Here is a 19,206-nt window from a genome sequence, read left to right as displayed (position 1 = left end):
GGCATGATGTAATATTCACTCACTCCTCGGGGCATAGCGCCTCGACAAATGGATCTCCACGCCGTCTTATTCTAGGCCAGGTCGAAGGCTGATGTGGTGTTGAGTCCCAGGTTGTGTATGTCGTTGTCCAACTGGTTGGACGACCTGGTTCTCGGTCTTCCTGTTGGGCCTGGCCAGTTGGGGGATGATTCCTTCAGGATAAGGGCAAGCTCCAGAGGTGGGATTGTTCTGACCAGGTGGCCGAACAGTCGGAGTCACGAGACTCTGACCAGGGAGGAGACGGGGTTGGTCCATCTTTTGACGTATTGTGGAGTTCTGGATTTTTTTTATATATATTTTTTATTTCACCTTTATTTAACCAGGTAAGTCAGTTGAAAACAACTTCTCATTTACAACTGCGACCTGGCCAAGATAAAGCAAAGCAGTGCGACACAAACAACTACACAGAGTTGCACATGGGATGATCAAACGTACAGTCAATAACACAACAGAAAAATCCATATACAGTGTGTGCAAATGTAATAAGATTAGGGAGGTAAGGGAATAAATAGGCCATAGTGGCAAAATAATACAAATGTAGCATTAACTCCCTGAGTGATTGATGTACAGATGATGAATTGCAAGTAGAGATACTGGGGTGCAAAAGAGCAAAAACAATAACAATATGGGGATGAGGTAGTTGAGTGGGCTATTTACAGATGGGCTGTGTACAGTTACAGTGATCGGTAAGCTGCTCTGACAGCTGATGCTTAAAGTTAGTGAGGGAGATATAAGTCTCCGGCTTCAGTGATTTTTGCAATTCGTTCCAGTCATTTGGCAGCAGAGAACTGGAAGGAAAGGCAGCCAAATGAGATGTTGGCTTTCGGGGTGACCAGTGAAATATACCTGCTGGAGCGCGTGCTACGGATGGGTGTTGCTATGGCAACCAGTGAGCTGAGATAAGGCGGGGCTTTACCTAGCAAAGACTTATAGATGGAGCCAGTGGGTTTGGCGATGAATATGTACCGAGGGCCAGCCAACGAGAGCATACAGGACGCAGTGGTGGGTAGTATATGGGGCTTTGGTGCAAAACGGATGGCACTGTGATAGACTACATCCAATTTGAGTAGAGTAGAGTGTTTAGGAGGCTATTTCGCCCAAGTCAAGGATCGGTAGGATAGTCAGTTTTACGAGGGTATGTTTGGCAGCATGAGTGAAGGATGCTTTGTTGCCAAATAGGAAGACGATTCTAGATTTAATTTTGGATTGGAGATGCTTAATGTAAGTCTGGACGGAGAGTTTAAAGTCTAACCAGACACCTAGGTATTTGTAGTTGACCACATATTCTAAGTCAGAACCGTCCAGAGTAGTGATGCTAGTCGGGCGGGCAGGTGCGGGCAGCGATCGGTTGAAGAGCATGCATGTAGTTTTACTAGCATTTAAGAGCAGTTGGAGGCCATGGAAGAAGTGCGGATGTGGTCGCGCCATACGATGCCTAGTATGCGGCAGAGGCACTCAGAGTCAAAGGCGTCCAGGCAACATGTGAGGTCCAGGGTGAGGGTCCATGACGTGCGAGGTCCAGGATGAGGGTCCTCACGCTGTGGGGGGGTGTAGTCTTCCCCAGTGATAGTCCACCTTAGAGGTTGCCTACCTTAGAGGCAGCCTTGGCTTCATTAGCAAGGGTGTCATGCCACTTCTGTTTGTCCCTTATTCTTATCTCGTAGTTTTCAAGATGGTCCAGGGTCAAGTCAACCTGGTCCGTCTGAGTAGAATATAATTTTTGTTGAGGTTTCGCGGCAGTAGCTCTCCGGTAGCTTGCTCTGGATGTGGTATCAAATACTTGGATCATCTACACTGAGTGTACAAAACATTAGGAACACATGCTCTTTTCATGACATTGACTGACCAGGTGAATCCAGGTGAATGCTATGATCCCTTATTGATGTCACTTGTTAAATTCACTTCAATCAGTGTAGATGAAAGGGAGGAGACAGGTTATGTGTATGTGTGCCATTCAGAGGGTGAATAGGCAATACAAAATATTTAAGCACGCTTTTGAACTCGGGATGTGGTAGTAGGTGCCAGGCCCACCGGTGTCAGTGTGTCAAAAACTTCAACGCTGCTGGGTTTTTCACTCTCAACAGTTTCCTGTGTGTATCAAGAATGGTCTATCACCCAATGGACATCCAGCCAACTTGACACAACTGTGGGAAACATTGGCGTCAACATGGGCCAACATCCCTGTGGAACGCTTTTGACACCTTGTAGAGTCCATGGCCCGACGAATTGAGGCTGTTCTGAGGGCAAAGGGGGGTGCAACTCAATATTAGGGAGGTCTTCCTTATGTTTTGTACACTCAGCGTATATGAGCCATTGCCTGGACAATACCGGGATTAGGTTGGCACTCTGACTTAAACCCTAATGCAATATCCCTACTATAAATTCTACTTGTCGCCCTGAAGAAATAATTTTATTGAGGCATGAATGAGATCCTCTAAAGCCACAACGGACGAGATTAAAATAACCATTATTTCCATGTGAGCTTAATTCATCAAATATGCCTGTTAGACCAGTGGAGATATTTACTTGCTTCATATATTAGCTGAATATTCTGACATGAACCCGCAGGGGATCCCGATCCCATTAACCTTGTTTTAACTCGGATGACTTTCTCTTCTCATAACCTCATTTCTGTCCCGGCCCATGCAAATGAAAGAGATGGCACATTCCATCACATACTCCACTAATTGTGTTCAGTTTTGAACATGCAGGCTGGAGCAGTATGTATTGTTGCTGTAACCTTTAATGGGGTGTGAAGGGGAGGGGCGGAGAACGGTTGAGAGTGGAGCAGCAGGTAGGAGAGGACTAGGTTGTTTGCGGAAGGCAGTGGGGGGTGGGGGTGGGGAGGGGGGCAGGTACTGTTCAGACATGATCTGCTCTGCCCACATCTTTTCTACTGTGATCAAATACCTGGAAATGAAACTCAACATTTGTATTTGTATGAGTGAGTTTGGATGTTTTGGGGAGTGTGTGGTGTTAGATGTGTTGACATTTGAACAGACAGCTCTATATTTTGACGTTTCAGAGTGTGTGTGAGTGTGAACATGTGTCAATGAATGTATGAGTGTTGTTCATGCCTGCTGATTGGGAGGATTGATCTTGTGGGAAGAGGAATTTCCCAGTCGTCAGTGTTTATCCCTACAGCGACACTCGTCAGGGCTGCTGTCCTCATCATTATCCCTGAGTAGCTGTGGAGGGCAAAGGTCACTTATTTAATGATGGCTTGGGTTGTTTGAGCTAGGTGAAAGTGTTTGGGGAAATGACCACGTCATTATGGAACCTTAAAATTGAAATGGACACTGAACAGTGAGTTATGATGTGTAGTTAAATATGTGAATAATATAACATGTGTGTGTGTATGTGTGTGTGTGTGTGTGTGTGTGTTTGTGTGTGTATGTGTGTGTGCCATACATATGTGCTTTCAAATCAAACAATAAAAAGATAAATGAATTCCAAGTGAAGCTCATATTCTTTTATTTTCATTTCCCTAACCCTGTTCCATAAGTCATTCCCAATGTCTCTCCCAGGATAGTGTGCAGGCCTAGTCCATTGTAATTCCAATGCAGCTCCACTCTTAATTCAGTAGCCTCCAGCATAAAGAGAGCCGAGTAGAGCAGCAGTCCTATCTCTGCTCATGTCCGCAGACCCTAGGAGGGGGTCACAGAGCACACACCCTCCCATCTCTCAGGCCCCTCAGGGTACCATCCCAACACAGACTTTGCATACTTGAGACATTGGAAAAGTACAGAGGAAGGGTTATTATCTGGTCCTAATGGGTTAATGTACACAAACTTCAGTCTTCTTCAGTCTTCCACCCTCTCAGAACCAGGTGTCCCCTGATGTTCTCACGTAGACAACAACTATACAATCTCCCTCCAGCCACGCCCCCACACAATAACCTCCCCTTCCGCTGATGGCTTAACTTTACCTCAACTGCTTCTCCTACTCCATAAGTAAAACTTAATAGCCTCCAATGCAATTAGGTTCCTCCTCCCGCTCTTACTTTAACAGACAACCCTCTGTCTCCCAAATAAAACAGTCTTCTTTCTCCAATTAAGCAATGCTTACCCTGAACATTCCTTGCATAAAACAACTGTAAAGATCCATTTTCACCCCAACCCCATCTTTCAAAACATCCCATTTATCATTCCTCAGGCTGCAAAAAAAAACATCCCTTTTGACGTCCTTATGACTAATACCCGTCAATTATCAACATTCTCTTTAGCATTCTCTCTGCTCTGCTCTCTCTGAATAGCCTAAGTAAGTGAGAGGCCAGCTCACGTGTCCCATGTTGAATGGCTGTGGGTCAGAGTTGTGTTGACCTGGATGAGGCTGGTGCTGGGGGAGAGTTTAGAGGTTGGCCTTGTTCGCAGGCCCGTTCTGTTCCCAGGACCTGGTTCTGTTCCAGGAGGGATCCAGAGGGCCAGTGTTCCGGCCCAGTTCCCCCAGCGTGGGAGAACATAGCGTGGGAGCTTGGGGACGGTGGTCAGCCCCTAATGCCTCTATTGCTTCCAGATTGCCTTCAAATGACTGTTGGTGTTGTTTACACACGTGCAGAGCCACGGACACAAGAATGTACACGTAAATACTGTACGCACACACACACATACTAAAGCAATCATTTAACTGTCCACAAGTCTGAATGGATTATCTGGGCTCTCTGTGGGCTGTTTGTGTGTTTTTGCCACGTCTAACGCTTAGATATGATCCAGCCCAGTGTTTATGTGTGAACAACATCTGACTGTGTCTGTCTGTCTGTATTAGTCATTGTATTATTGAGTAATCAGGCCTCTTTAGAAAACATTCAGAGTTTTGGTGTTGGCTTGGCTTGATGTTGGGTTGTTATCAAGCGTGTCTTAAAAGGGCAGATTTGATATTGATAGAGGAATCTCATGGATAGCTGGAGAGATTGGAAATGCTGCATTAATTAGTCAAGGTCTGTCTGTTGTAGATGCATTTCTTCCTTTCTAATGATTGTTTTCAGATGTTTTGACATCTGTTGCCCTGCAGGCTAGGAGCTAAGTATTTCTTCTTGTTTACTGTAGTGAGGTGAGGTGTAGTCATATTCAGTGCAGTATGTGTTGTTGTTGATGTTGTTGTTGTTAGGGGTTCAAGCAGCGAAGCTGGTAATACCTATTGTATTTCTTCTGGTTCATTATTATTATACTGGATTCTTCCCCCAAGGAAAATAACATGCAAATTCCCCTGAGATGGTAAGTCTAGGAGGGCACAACTTGGCATGATGGTAATGGCCCATGTGTCACACCCTTTCATGCAATCCCATGCAAATTTGCCACATCGTGGCACTATAACAAGCGTTTGAAAATGCTACATTTTAAAGCTCATGCTACTCACCCTGTGTGACGGAGGGTCATGAAATTTGGTACATAGGTCCCACTCCTCACAAGGAACAAATTTGCCTCATGAACCTATAAGGTCCGCCATGATGCATTTTCCGACATTTAGAATCATGTGAAAAATACTTAAAACACTACTCCTCTGTCACCGAATGACCGATCTGCACAAAAATGGATATATGGCATCTATGGAACAAGCTCTATCAATGCACTATTTTTCAATCTAGTATGTTAAACAACATGGCCACTACTGATCAATAAACATTCACATGGACCTGATCTGGCACATAAATACATATAAATCAGACACAGATAATCGTATTGTAATACAACTTGGTACATATGTTCCAAACATGGTTTAGACTCAACATTTGAAAGCACATTTAGATCAACCACATGGTGGCGCTATAACGGGCACATATTTATATGTCTTGATCTGTTTGACTCAGAGTGATGAAATTTGGCACACATGCTCAGGGATATTAGTCTAGCTAACGTGTAAAGTATGGTTCATTTTGGCACTGTTGGACAGAAAAAAATCATTAATGCAAGCTCATTGGCTCATAGCAGCCATATTGTTTGAGCAAGAGTCCTGCAAAATAGAAGAAGCCACTTAAAGTGGTCAATATCATAAAATAGTTCAAAATACATTAAACTCATATAGCATGAGATCTGATTGATTTTTCGTTCGGATATTTACGAAGCGAGGTAAGGAGTAGAGTACAGCTCATCCTTGGGCAATGTGTCCAATTTGTCTTGATGGTGGCACAGTGGGCCCACAGCTTGAACCCCGGCATTGCTGCTTGCAGCTATATTTGGGCTAGTAACTGGAAGGTTGCAAGTTCAAATCCCGAGCTGACAAGGTACAAATCTGTCATTCTGCCCCTGAACAGGCAGTTAACCCACTGTTCCTAGGCCGTCATTGAAAATAAGAATTTGTTCTTGCCTAGTTAAATAAAGGTAAAATAAAAATAAAAATAAATATTCATTGTTGTTGTGTATAAACCTGTTGGTCCTATTAGCCCAGAGAGACTGTATAACAGTGCTACAAAGGAGTGTTTGATGAGTCCTAGTTCAGGCCAGTTCTAGACAGTGTTTATGGAGTGAGAGCTCATTAGTGGAGAAGAGATGAAGTCCGTTCACTGTGGCTTTAACAAGGTCTTAATAAGGCCTTAATTGGCTGCTATGAAAGGGAAAAGGGATAAGAGAATACCACAACTGAATGTATTCAACTGAAACGTACCTTCCGCATTTAACCTAACCCCTCTGAATCAATACCAGCTAACTAGCACCACAGTGCTGGCCTGGGCACCATAAAGCAAGCCCACACTTCCAACCACTCTAGTCCTATGTTAGTCAATGGAGCAGCTCTATTGGCTGAAACATTGGTATCAAAGATCCATTACATTGTATACAGAGTATCCAATAGTACGAGCCTGCTGGAGATTCTTCTTTCTTCAGTGGAGCTGAGCCAGCCTGTGTGTCGCTACGGGAACTAGACAGCACTGTGTGACTGTGACCTGATGCTGTTTGTTGGTTTTTGTCATCAGCACTTCAGAGGAGAAACTGTATTTTCTATTGAACCTTTATTTAACTAGGTAAGTCAGTTAAGAACCAATTCTTATTTACAATGACAGCCTACTGGGGAACAGTGGGTTAGCTGCCTTGTTCAGGGGCAGAACGACAGATCTTTACCTTGTCAGCTCAGGGATTCCATACAGCAACCTTTCAGTTACTGGCCCAACGCTCTAACCACTAGGCTACCTGCCGCCTCGCTCCCAGACTGTGGTCTAAGTCATCTACTCACATATTCTCCTGAGATATTTGCAGCCACTGTAATGTGCTGATAGAGGGATAAGGATGACTCCATGTCTAGAGATGTGCTCTGTGGCTCTGTGGCTCTGTACTGTAATGCTGTACATCTGCTGTGCAGGGACAAAGTAGTCACGAAGCTGACCAGCCGGCCGGCTCCAGCTAGGGGGGGGGATACAGTACAAAAGGTGGAACAGGGCCTTTGATCTTTGGCTGAGAATCTCTCTCTCTCTCTCTCTCTCTGAAAAGGTGTGGTAGAATATGATGTTGATTGGGTTTTCATCTCTGGAGCATTAACTGTAACCTAGTAGTTTATGTTGGCTAAATACTGGCCTGAGATCTGTGCTTGGTGAGATCTGAGTGAAGCACTAATGAAAAGTGTGTGTGTGTGTGGGGGGGGTGTTTATGTGTACACACACTGTGGCCCTCTGGGGCAGGCTGGGGATGTAAAGGGGTGTTTGAAATGGGAGTGTGACAGAAGTATTTGACTGTTATGTGTACACTCAGCACCCTGCTAGAAGCCTGGGAACAGAGGGGTTGTGGGAGCAGCAGTCACAGTAGTACTGGCCATTTTATACACACAGGATATTCACATGTGAAACGGCTTCAGCTCTATGAAACACATTCTCTTAGCGGTATGGCTCCTACAGAGCATTCTGTTTCCCAGCCATTTTCATCCTGGTCCTCCGAAGCCGTCGCAGTGCTTCTCATAGACTGTCAGAGTGATGTGCTGATCCTTTCTGTCCCTGTATGTTTGTCTGTGAGGTTAACATGTGTGTGTGTGTGTGTGTGTGTGTGTGTGTGTGTGTGTGTGTTTTCCAGGGAGAGATCCAGCAGTTGTTGATTCTGGAGGACGCCCAGGCGGCGGCTGACTACTGCCTGCACTACATCCCTGACTGTGACTCTCCCCTGTCCTACAACAGACAGGCCCAGGACCCTGAGCAGGTCAGTACTCCAGCCACCAGGGGGAGACACCCTCTGACACTCATACTCATACAGTACACACACACTATTCCACTCCCCCTTCACCTGTCTTGTTTTATTATCAGTGATTCATCCACCCAAAATATCCTCTTCAAACTGTAACAGTATTTCTTTATTTGGGTCCTCTTCTCTCTCGGTTTATTTCTCTCTCTCTCTCTCTCTCTCTCTCTACTTCTCTCTCTCTCTCTTCTTTCATATATGTATGCAATGAAATCATCTGTTCTACAGTAGTTGATGATGTGGGTTTCTGGCTGCTAGCAAAGAAACCAGGTTGGAATTCCATCTGTAGTTAGTGAACAGGGACGCAAACATGACACACACAACCTTACAACCTCAGTAAAACCGCAAATGAACACGAAGACATGGATTGCATTCCACACCTTCAATAAAACCCAGATGGTCCCTGATCATAATTTGATTATGGAACAGAGAGTGTATTTGTCTGGACTGCTTCAGGGTGCTTTAGAACTCACATAGCGATATTTCCAGTTTGAGTTCTCTCGATGCTGGCTCAGTCAGGGCTCAACATTTCAGAGATACAGTTTCATGTTGAGGCTTTGTGCAGGTCCTGACTACACAGGACAGTGCTGGCTGCTACAGCTGCTTCCTCAGCCCCTTGTTTCTCAGCCAACAGATAAAACGATGAACAAGGAGCATGCATATCAATAGTGTCTGCCAGAGACCTGCCCAGCCCCGCCCTCTGTAGCCCAGCCAATCCCAGCCTTGGCCATGTACTGAATCACATGATTTATCACTACCCAGTCTTCTCGGCCTAGGGGCCCGGAGCACACCACTTAAACACAGGGAGGCCAGGCCAGAGAAGAATGAGACATCCGTCAGTCAGCATCAGAAGAAGCTCCTCTCCTTGTCTTTGATAGTGAGCCAGCAGCAGAGTGGTGCATCTCTCCCTTGGCAGTGTTGAGCTGATTGAGCTTGAACACACACAGCCAGGAGCCCCGTAAATCTCACTCTGGCTCTTCGATCTTCACCGGGCCTGCTTGGGCAATGGGATACACTTGGGAGAGATGAGTTATATTATGATGTATGTGTGTGTCTTTATGTTGGAGAAAAGTGTTTTGGGGAGAGTGAGAGAGGAAAAGTAAGAGATATTGATTCATGCTGCCCGCAGGGAGATGCTGTCAGGGTCTGTGAGAACAGTGTTCTATGTGTAGCCTCCTACGCCTGGCTGTGTGTCTGTGTCTGGGTGTGTCCAATTCCTGGCGCTGCTCCTGGGACTGTCCATCAGTGTCTCTCAGACGTAGAGCGTGTTGGCTATTCTAGATCTACAGCTGAGAAACATGCTCTGTGTGCAAGACCTTGTCAGCATCACTCAATCTACTCACTTTATATCCTCCTCACACTGACCCTGTTTACAAACCATCACAATCTTCTCATCAAAGTATTTTACAGACCAGATCTTCAACAACGTTCTCACATAAAGGTCTTCAATAATAGTGACAGATATGGATATGAGATAAAAAAGGACATAAATTAAATTTATGTTTACATATTTTAACAGCCCAACAGGGTCATAAACACACTGATCCCTGACCTCATGAGAAAGTATGTCCTCTCTGTTGACAGGCCAGTGGTAAACAGTGATAAATAATCAGTAGTCTCATGTATGTGTGTGTGTGTGTGTGTGTGTGTGTGTGTGTGTGTGTGTGTGTGTGTGTGTGTGAGTCATGATCTATGCCTGGCCCTACTGGATGTGTGCATAGTGTCTCTCTTCTCCTGGCTTGTTATGTTTCAGGTATTTCACCATGTTGTTGTTTCTCTTGTTCGTGCCCCACCTCCTCCCTTGCCCCCCCTTTCATAAAAGACCTCTCAACTTAAACCTGATCCCATGATACCAAGCAACGAGCTGGAGGAGCCAAAGAAACACTCCAAGAAAGACAGGAAAGGCAAAAAGGACAAAAAGAAGCGTGGCAAGAAGGGGAGGGGCAAGAAGGAGTCGAGGAAGAAGAGAAAAGAAGGAGAGGCGGGTCCAGAGGAGGAGGGTTTCATCCAGGTGTCCACTGTTTTGCCTGAAAACCAATCCCAAGAAACCTACTATCCCACTGAAAAGCCATCTACGATGGAACTGTTCACTCCTGAAGCTGTCACCCCATCTGCAGCCCCTGACCAGACCACCATGATCCCAGAGAGGCCCACACACAGGCCTGACTCTGACATTGAGGACCCCTCCGTGGTGCCCAGTGCACTGCCTGAGTCAAAGGTCACTAAGGAGGTAGACTGAAAAGTTACAATGCAGCTCCCCACCCCATCCATCCCATCCCTAACAGAGCACTGACCCACTCTCCCAGAATGCCTCATCTACACCCTCTGTCAACCTGCTCCTCTCCTCACTATGACCTCTAACCTAACCAGCACTACCCTAATCACCTCCTCCTCTTCTAGGACTCACAATGGAACACAGAGAATCCCTGCATCCCTCTAGATCTAGATTAAGTAGAGTATGCAGACAATCTAGAATTTAGACTATGTTTTACACTGTGTTTTAACACATAGACAACTGTGACTCAATTGTCACAATAGTTGTTTAAGGGTTGCAAGACATTTAATTGAGTTGTGTGGATAACACTAGTTCTGTCTTTTGTAGTACCTGTAGTTGAACATACAAATCTGAGTAAGTGGTATGTATGAGGTGTTGTGTGTTGTAGTTTTTCTATGACGTCTCCTTGACCTGAGAGTTTATGTCCTTACACAAACCCAGTCCAAACCGTTGGTTTTAAAGCTATACATGTATCCACAGCCGTATGCCTCCTGTGTTGCATTGTCTTTCAAAAGTTGTTTTGTCAACACATTTGTAGGTAAACAAAAGTCCCCATGATTGAAATCTCTAAAGGTTATCGTTTGCTACTTTTGCTAATTTGCTGAATTTGCTTATTTTCATACTCTGGCTGTAATGGCTGTCATAACCCATGTCATGCTGTCATCACTACCTGGTTGTGAAATATTCCATCACCATAGAATGATTTAATAACACACACTGAGGCTTGCTACATGTATGACCTGCCTATTCCCATAACCAACACCTGTGCTGCTAACTAGCTTAGCAAACTGTACGCTGTGATAGGCTGTGTAAAATGGAAGCGCTGGGCAAACTCAGTGGAATGGGAAGACAGAAAGACAGACCATAATGTTGCCCAGTGTCTCCATGGTTTCTGTTACCATGGTTCTGACCTTAAACGCACTGGCCTTGTGCAGGAGGAGAGGCTGGACCAAAAGCCCCAGGTGGAGGAGCTCGACGACAACTTCTACGGCGACCTGTACGATGACCTTGCTGTCTCCATGGTAACAGTGGGTCCCAATATCAGCGAGTACGAGGTCAGTTGAATTGAGATTTTTATACACTGTATGTTCATACGGTGAAGCTGGGTTTTAGTACCACTGTCATGTTCAGTAGCAGCTCAGTTATTAATGTGGTCATTGGATCATGTGATTTACTGGCATGTTGTGTGGACTCGTAGGCTGTAGAGTACGAGGACATAAGTAACGAGACAGAGAACCAGGAGTATGAAGAGTATGAGACGTACGAGGACGGATATGGCTTTGCAGAGAGAGAGGGGGCTGATACCTGGGATGGAGAGGTAGGCCTCATCAATCATTCAGTTCAACTATATTCACTCAGAGACTGCTGAGACTGCTGTACATGACCTACAACTGCTGTACACACAGTAGGTCATCAATCACCTAACACGTCTGTTCATGTGTCTGTCTGTCTGTGTCTGTCTGTGTCTGTCTGTGTCCGTCTGTGTCCGTCTGTGTCTGTCTCTGCCTCAGGCCAGTGGCAGACCACTGAAAGGAGAGAAGGGAGAGCCTGCCATCTTTGAACCGGTGAGCTTGAGTATTCAGACAGAATATTGCTCATGGAAATCAATTTTAGGCCCTTAAGATTTTATTTTAGGATTTTTCTGTCAAGTCGGTGTTTTGTTCATGTAATCTTTATGACTCTATAAAGACTATATGGAGTATTTATGTTGAAATATCTCTGGTATGTACTGAATGTGTTTATATGTCATTGTCATATCTCTGTGATGTTGTGAAGGGTACACTGGTGGAGGGAGCAGTCGGCCCCCCAGGACCAGAGGTAAGACCCCTGCTCATTACCACTACATCACATTACATTGATACTACATTGATACTACATTGATACAACATTGAAACTACATTGATACTACATTGAAACTACATTGATACTGCATTGAAACTACGTTGAAACTACGTTGAAACTACATTGATACTACATTGATACTACATTGGAAATACATTGATACTACATTGGAAATACATTGATACTACATTGGAAATACATTGATGCTACGTTGATACTACATTGCTCTTTTACTCCATTGTTTTGCCCATATTGATACTATGGACCAGTGCTGATTGACTGTGTGTTTATTTTCCAGGGTATTCCAGGTGGACAAGGACCAATGGGCCCCCGAGGACCCAGTGGAGACCCAGGTGATTTGGTGAGTATCCTCCCGGTGGAGTATTGACCCATAGTGGACTGTCCTCTGGGACAGTGTGACCACAGTCAGGGTCCACAGGGACTGTTCTCTGGGACAGTGTGACCATAGTCAGGGTCCACAGGGACTGTCCTCTGGGACTTTGTGACCACAGTCAGGGTTCACAGGGACTGTCCTCTGGGACAGTATGACCACAGTCAGGGTCCACAGGGACTGTCCTCTGGGACAGTGTGACCATAGTCAGGGTCTACAGGGACTATTCTCTGGGAGAGTATGACCACAGTCAGGGTCCACATGGACAGTCCTCTGGGACAGTGTGACCATAGTCAGGGTTCACAGGGACTGTCCTCTGGGACAGTGTGACCATAGTCAGGGTTCACAGGGACTGTCCTCTGGGACAGTGTGACCATAGTCAGGGTTCACAGGGATTGTCCTCTGGGACAGTGTGACCATAGTCAGGGTCCACAGGGACTGTCCTCTGGGACAGTGTGACCATAGTCAGGGTCCACAGGGACTGTCCTCTGGGACAGTATGACCATAGTCAGGGTCCACAGGGACTGTCCTCTGGGTTTGACCACAGCCTACATAACAGGTCAGGGATGCTGTGACCTCACTGTGGTCTTGACCGTAACCTTACTGGGCTTAAGGGACTAAAGGACTGGTGATGACTCATGTGTGGGTTTGACCTAATTCTCTCTGTTGGACTGTGTGTGTGTGTGTGCGTGCCTTTGTGTTTTTGTGTTCCCTCCTTGAAAACCGCCTCAGTCCCACAGACACAAACCAACAGATGCTCAGTCGTCTCTAGTGATCTAAAGGATCTTAAACCATGTTGTTGTAGTAGAAAAACATGGAGGTCTTCTCACCTCAAATCAAACACATCAAATCAGATCATCAAACAAACTCTTTCTTCTTTCAAAGCAGATCAGAAACAAATGTATAAACAGTGTTCCATAATCCTGCCTGTCTACAGTATTTCATCTTCATTGTTTGTTATGCCTTACAGTATACAACAGTATTCTCAGTGTGACAGATACTGCAATAAAGGTTCCTATTGAGACAAAGGCCTTTGTCTCTGCTGCAGAGAGACTCGGTGATTGACAGTTTGGGATTAGCTCATACCTCTAATTCTTTATGAGGTGCTTATGGGTACATTAGGCTTCTGATAGGGGCATCAAGCAGAAAATCATAAGCTGTTTCCCCTCCTCTCTAGAGACAAGCTAATTGATATGAACCTAAGAGTGAGTGACATGCCCTCTGGAACTGAAGCAGAGGTTGTTTTAACGGAGATTGGATTTCAGGGATCATTCTCATGTGTTTAGCCTTACGTCCACATTGGAACACTCCCACTTACAGGCCTGTACTGTACATACTTGTGTTTACAGGCCTGTACTGTACATACTTGTGTTTACAGGCCTGTACTGTACATACTTGTGTTTACAGGCCTATAATGTACATACTTGTGTTTACAGGCCTATAATGAACATACTTGTGTTTATAGGCCTATAATGTACATACTTGTGCTTATAGGCCTATAATGTACATACTTGTGCTTACAGGCCTATAATGTACATACTTGTGCTTACAGGCCTATAATGTACATACTTGTGCTTATAGGCCTATAATATACATACTTGTGTTTATAGGCCAATAATGTACATACTTGTGTTTACAGGCCTATACTGTACATACTTGTGTTTACAGGCCTATAATGTACATACTTGTGTTTACAGGCCTATACTGTACATACTTGTGTTTACAGGCCTATAATGTACATACTTGTGTTTACAGGCCTGTATTGTACATACTTGTGTTTACAGGCCTATAATGTACATACTTGTGTTTACAGGCCTATAATGTACATACTTGTGTTTACAGGCCTATAATGTACATACTTGTGTTTACAGGCCTGTATTGTACATACTTGTGTTTACAGGCCTGTACTGTACATACTTGTGTTGTTTACTGTATAAACCCTCATACAGTCATGACTAAAATCCTCCTCCCTCGCTCTCTCTCTCCCTCTGTCTCTCTCAGGGTCCTCCAGGACGTCCTGGTTTAGCTGGGGTTGATGGGATACCTGGTCCTCCAGGAACCATGCTGATGTTACCAGTAAGAATTAGATAAAACTCTCTTTATTTAAACTTCCCTCAGCTGAACACACACTCATGTTCAGCTCCCATTGACTATGGCTGAATCCCAAATCCCTCCCTTCCCCTCTGCCCTTTCAATTTGAGCATTCACGAGCGCCTCCCCCATTTGCACAAGTGTCCAAACGCTGAGGAAGAGAACAGTATGGTGCAGGGGATAATTATGGAGAGGCGTACCTGATTATATCAGGTACGTTTGCATTTGTTTATGTCTGATTTTGAGACTTGACACAAATTCCTCCAAATTAAATATTTAACTCTTCCTTAGGTTTATATGTTGTAAAACGACAGGAGGGATTTGTTCATTTGAATTTCATGCTTGTTTTATTATTTAAATGTGGAACATGAACTGCATCATTCAAGTCAGGAGTGTGTCCAGAAGTTGATGGGTTTATTGATCTCCTCGCCACTCTCTGAAAGTCACCCTCAGAGTGACAACGGAGGTTTGGGATTCCCCATATGTGAAGTTACTGCCCTCCTGAGGGAGGGCAGTAACTGCTCTCAGCCACTAGATGGAGCTGTGAGATTGAATGCAGATGAGGCCAGATGAAATCTACATCACGTATATCGATAGACTTATACTGCGTGTATTTAGGTTGATCACTCTACCCCTTTCTCGTGTAGTTCCAACATGGTGGTGATTCTCAGAAGGGGCCTGTGGTGTCAGCCCAGGAGGCCCAGGCTCAGGCCATCCTGCAGCAGACCAAGGTAACGTCCACCTGTCCATTACAACTATAACCTGGAACATCATTACTCCTTTTATTAAAAATGAGCCTTAACTTATCTAACCATGTCCTTCTTACCCTTGTTTATTCCAGATGTCGTTGAAGGGACCCCCAGGTCCACTGGGTCTTACAGGGCGACCCGGCCCACTGGTAGGATACCCACCTAGTTCAAACCAAAGGCCACAATCTTAAATTCTACCTTATTCTTTATCTACACCTGGCAGATACTCCCCTGTCTACAGTCCACCACAACCACGTTGACCAAAGCCCCTTTTGTCTCCATGCACATACAAACAATCAGAAATCTGATCATCACTAATGTGACTTAACAGGCTATTCTTTATATGTCCTTGTTTGGTTTGACTGTCTTTCCTCTCGGTGTTTAGGGTCTTACTGGTCCCTCTGGACTTAAAGGTGACGCTGGAGAACATGGCCCCAGGGTAAGAGGATATTCTATTTTGACTTGCTACCACAGAGCAGTCAAGGTCCATTTGGATTTTGATGTATCCTGCTGGTCTCACTCTCTCTCTCTGTCCCTCTCTCTGTCCTACCCCCTCTCTCTTCATCTCTCTCCTCCTTCTCTCCCCCTCTGTCTATTCTTTCTCTCTCCTCCTCCTCCCCCTCTCTATGTCTATTCTCTCCCTCTCCTCCTCCTCCTCCCCTCTCTGTCTATTCTCTCTCCTCCTCCCCTCTCTGTCTATTCTCTCTCTCCTCCTCCCCTCTTTCTGTCTATTCTCCCTCCTCCTCCTCCTCCTCCACCAACTCCTCCTCCTCCCCTTCTCTCTGTCTATTCTCTCTCCTCCTCCTCCTCCTCCTCCACCTCCTCCTCCTCCTCTCTCTGTCTATTCTCTCTCCTCCTTCTCTCCCCCTCTGTCTATTCTTTCTCTCTCTCTCCTCCTCCTCCCCCTCTCTATGTCTATTCTCTCCCTCTCCTCCTCCTCCTCCCCTCTCTGTCTATTCTCTCTCCTCCTCCTCCTCCTCCCCTCTCTCTGTCTATTCTCTCTCTCTTCCTCCTCCCCTCTCTGTCTATTCTCTCTCTCCTCCTCCCCTCTTTCTGTCTATTCTCTCTCCTCATCCTCCTCCTCTTCCCCCTTTCACTGTCTATTCTCTCTCTTCCTCGTCCTCCTCCTCCTCCTCCTCATCCCCCTCTCTGTCTATTCTCTCTCTCTTCCTCCTCTCTCTCTGTCTATTCTCTCTCTCCTCTTCCTACCCCTCTCTCTGTCTATTCTCTCTCTCCTCCTCCTCCCCCTCTCTGTCTATTCTCTCTCGGTCCACCTCCTCCCCCTCTCTCTCTTCTCTCTCTCTCATCTCCTCCTCCTCCTCCTCCTCCTCCTCCTCCCCCCTATCTGTCTATTCTCTCTCTGTCCTCCTCCTCCCCCTCTCTCTTCTCTCTCTCTCCTCCTCTCTCTCTCCTCCTCTCTCTCTGTCTATTCTCTCTCCTACCCCTCCCCCTCTCTCTGTCTATTCTCTCTCTCCTCTTCCTACCCCTCTCTCTGTCTATTCTCTCTCTTCCTCCTCTCTCTGTCTATTCTCTCTCCTCCTCCTCCTCCCCCTCTCTCTCTCTGTTTATTCTCTCTCTACTCCTCCTCCCCCTCTCTCTGTCTATTCTCTCTCTTCCTCCTCTCTCTGTCTATTCTCTCTCTCCTCTTCCTACCCCTCTCTCTGTCTATTCTCTCTCTTCCTCCTCTCTCTGTCTATTCTCTCTCTCCTCTTCCTCCTCCTCCTCTGTCTATTCTCTCTCTTCCTCCTCTCTCTGTCTATTCTCTCTCTCCTCTTCCTACCCCTCTCTCTGTCTATTCTCTCTCTTCCTCCTCTCTCTGTCTATTCTCTCTCTCCTCTTCCTACCCCTCTCTCTGTCTATTCTCTCTCTTCCTCCTCTCTCTGTCTATTCTCTCTCTCCTCTTCCTACCCCTCTCTCTGTCTATTCTCTCTCTTCCTCCTCTCTCTGTCTATTCTCTCTCTCCTCTTCCTACCCCTCTCTCTGTCTATTCTCTCTCTTCCTCCTCTCTCTGTCTATTCTCTCTCTCCTCTTCCTACCCCTCTCTCTGTCTATTCTCTCTCTCCTCTTCCTACCTCTCTGTCTATTCTCTCTCTCCTCTTCCTACCCCTCTCTCTGTCTATTCTCTCTCTTCCTCCTCTCTCTGTTTATTCTCTCTCCTCCTCCTCCTCCTCCTCCTCTCCCTCTCTCTGTCTATTCTCTCTCCTCCTCCTCCTCCTCCTCCTCCCACTCTCTCTGTCTATTCTCTCTCCTCCTCCTCCTCCTCCCCTCTCTCTGTCTATTCTCTCTCTCTCTCCTCCCCCTCTCTCTGTCTATTCTCTCTCTCCTCTTCCTCCCCCTCTGTCTATTCTCTCTCTCTCCTCCTCCCCCCTCTCTGTTTATTTTCTTTCTCCTCCTCCCCCTCTCTCTCTGTCTATTCTCTCTTCCTCCTCTCTCTCTCTCTCTGTCTATTCTCTCTCTCCTCTTCCTACCCCTCTCTCTGTCTATTCTCTCCCGGTCCTGCTCCTCCCCCTCTCTATCTTTTCTCTCTCTCTCTCTCTCTCTCTCTCTCTCTCTCTCTCTCTCTCTCTCTCTCTCTCTCTCTCTCTCTCTACCTCTCTCCCTCTGTCTATTCTCTCTCCTCCTCCTCCCCCTCTCTCTCTCTGTCGATTCTCTCTCTCCTCTTCCTACCCCTCTCTCTGTCTATTCTCTCTCTTCCTCCTCTCTCTGTCTATTCTCTCTCTCCTCTTCCTACCCCTCTCTCTGTCTATTCTCTCTCTTCCTCCTCTCTCTGTCTATTCTCTCTCTCCTCTTCCTACCCCTCTCTCTGTCTATTCTCTCTCTCCTCTTCCTACCCCTCTCTCTGTCTATTCTCTCTCTTCCTCCTCTCTCTGTTTATTCTCTCTCCTCCTCCTCCTCCTCCTCCTCCTCCTCTCCCTCTCTCTGTCTATTCTCTCTCCTCCTCCTCCTCCTCCTCCCACTCTCTCTGTCTATTCTCTCTCCTCCTCCTCCTCCTCCCCCTCTCTCTGTCTATTCTCTCTCTCTCCTCCTCCCCCTCTCTCTGACTATTCTCTCTCTCCTCTTCCTCCCCCTCTGTCTATTCTCTCTCTCTCCTCCCCCCTCTCTCTGTTTATTTTCTTTCTCCTCCTCCCCCTCTCTCTCTGTCTATTCTCTCTTCCTCCTCTCTCTCTCTCTCTGTCTATTCTCTCTCTCCTCTTCCTACCCCTCTCTCTGTCTATTCTCTCCCGGTCCTGCTCCTCCCCTCTCTATCTTTTCTCTCTCTCTCTCTCTCTCTCTCTCTCTCTCCTCCTCCTTCTCCTCCTCTCTCTGTATATTCTCTCTCTCCTCTTCCTACCCCTCTCTCTGTCTATTCTCTCTCTCTCTTCCTCCTCTCTCTGTGTCTATTCTCTCCCCCTCTCTGTTTATTCTCTCTCTCCTCCCCCTCTACCTCTCTCCCTCTGTCTATTCTCTCTCCTCCTCCTCCCCCTCTCTCTCTCTGTCGATTCTCTCTCTCCTCTTCCTACCCCTCTCTCTGTCTATTCTCTCTCCTCCTCCCCCTCTCTCTCTGTTTATTCTCTCTCTCCTCCTCCTCCCCCTCTCTGTCTATTCTCTCTCGGTCCTCCTCCTCCCCCCTCTCTCTTCTCTCTCTCTCTCTCCTCTCTCTCTCATCTCCTCCTCCTCCTCCTCCTC

At 46.1% G+C, this 19,206-nt stretch overlaps 1 protein-coding gene across 1 annotated transcript in view; it reads left to right on the top strand.

Annotated features, from left to right (window-relative positions):
- LOC112225740 (collagen alpha-1(XI) chain) overlaps positions 1–19,206 on the top strand; it is an 89,672-nt gene that overhangs the window by 18,268 nt on the left and 52,198 nt on the right. Inside the window, 11 exon segments of the mRNA XM_042327494.1 lie at positions 8,031–8,153; positions 10,015–10,422; positions 11,403–11,522; positions 11,666–11,785; positions 11,979–12,032; positions 12,244–12,285; positions 12,608–12,670; positions 14,702–14,776; positions 15,439–15,522; positions 15,633–15,689; positions 15,926–15,979. Of these exon segments, the coding sequence (XP_042183428.1) occupies positions 8,031–8,153; positions 10,015–10,422; positions 11,403–11,522; positions 11,666–11,785; positions 11,979–12,032; positions 12,244–12,285; positions 12,608–12,670; positions 14,702–14,776; positions 15,439–15,522; positions 15,633–15,689; positions 15,926–15,979 (1,200 nt within the window).

This window comes from Oncorhynchus tshawytscha, linkage group LG09 (genome assembly GCF_018296145.1).
Source record: "Oncorhynchus tshawytscha isolate Ot180627B linkage group LG09, Otsh_v2.0, whole genome shotgun sequence".
Taxonomy (NCBI): Eukaryota; Metazoa; Chordata; class Actinopteri; order Salmoniformes; family Salmonidae; genus Oncorhynchus; species Oncorhynchus tshawytscha.
The sequence above is the reverse complement of the archived record's forward strand: the minus strand, read 5'-3'. Positions and strand labels throughout refer to the sequence as shown.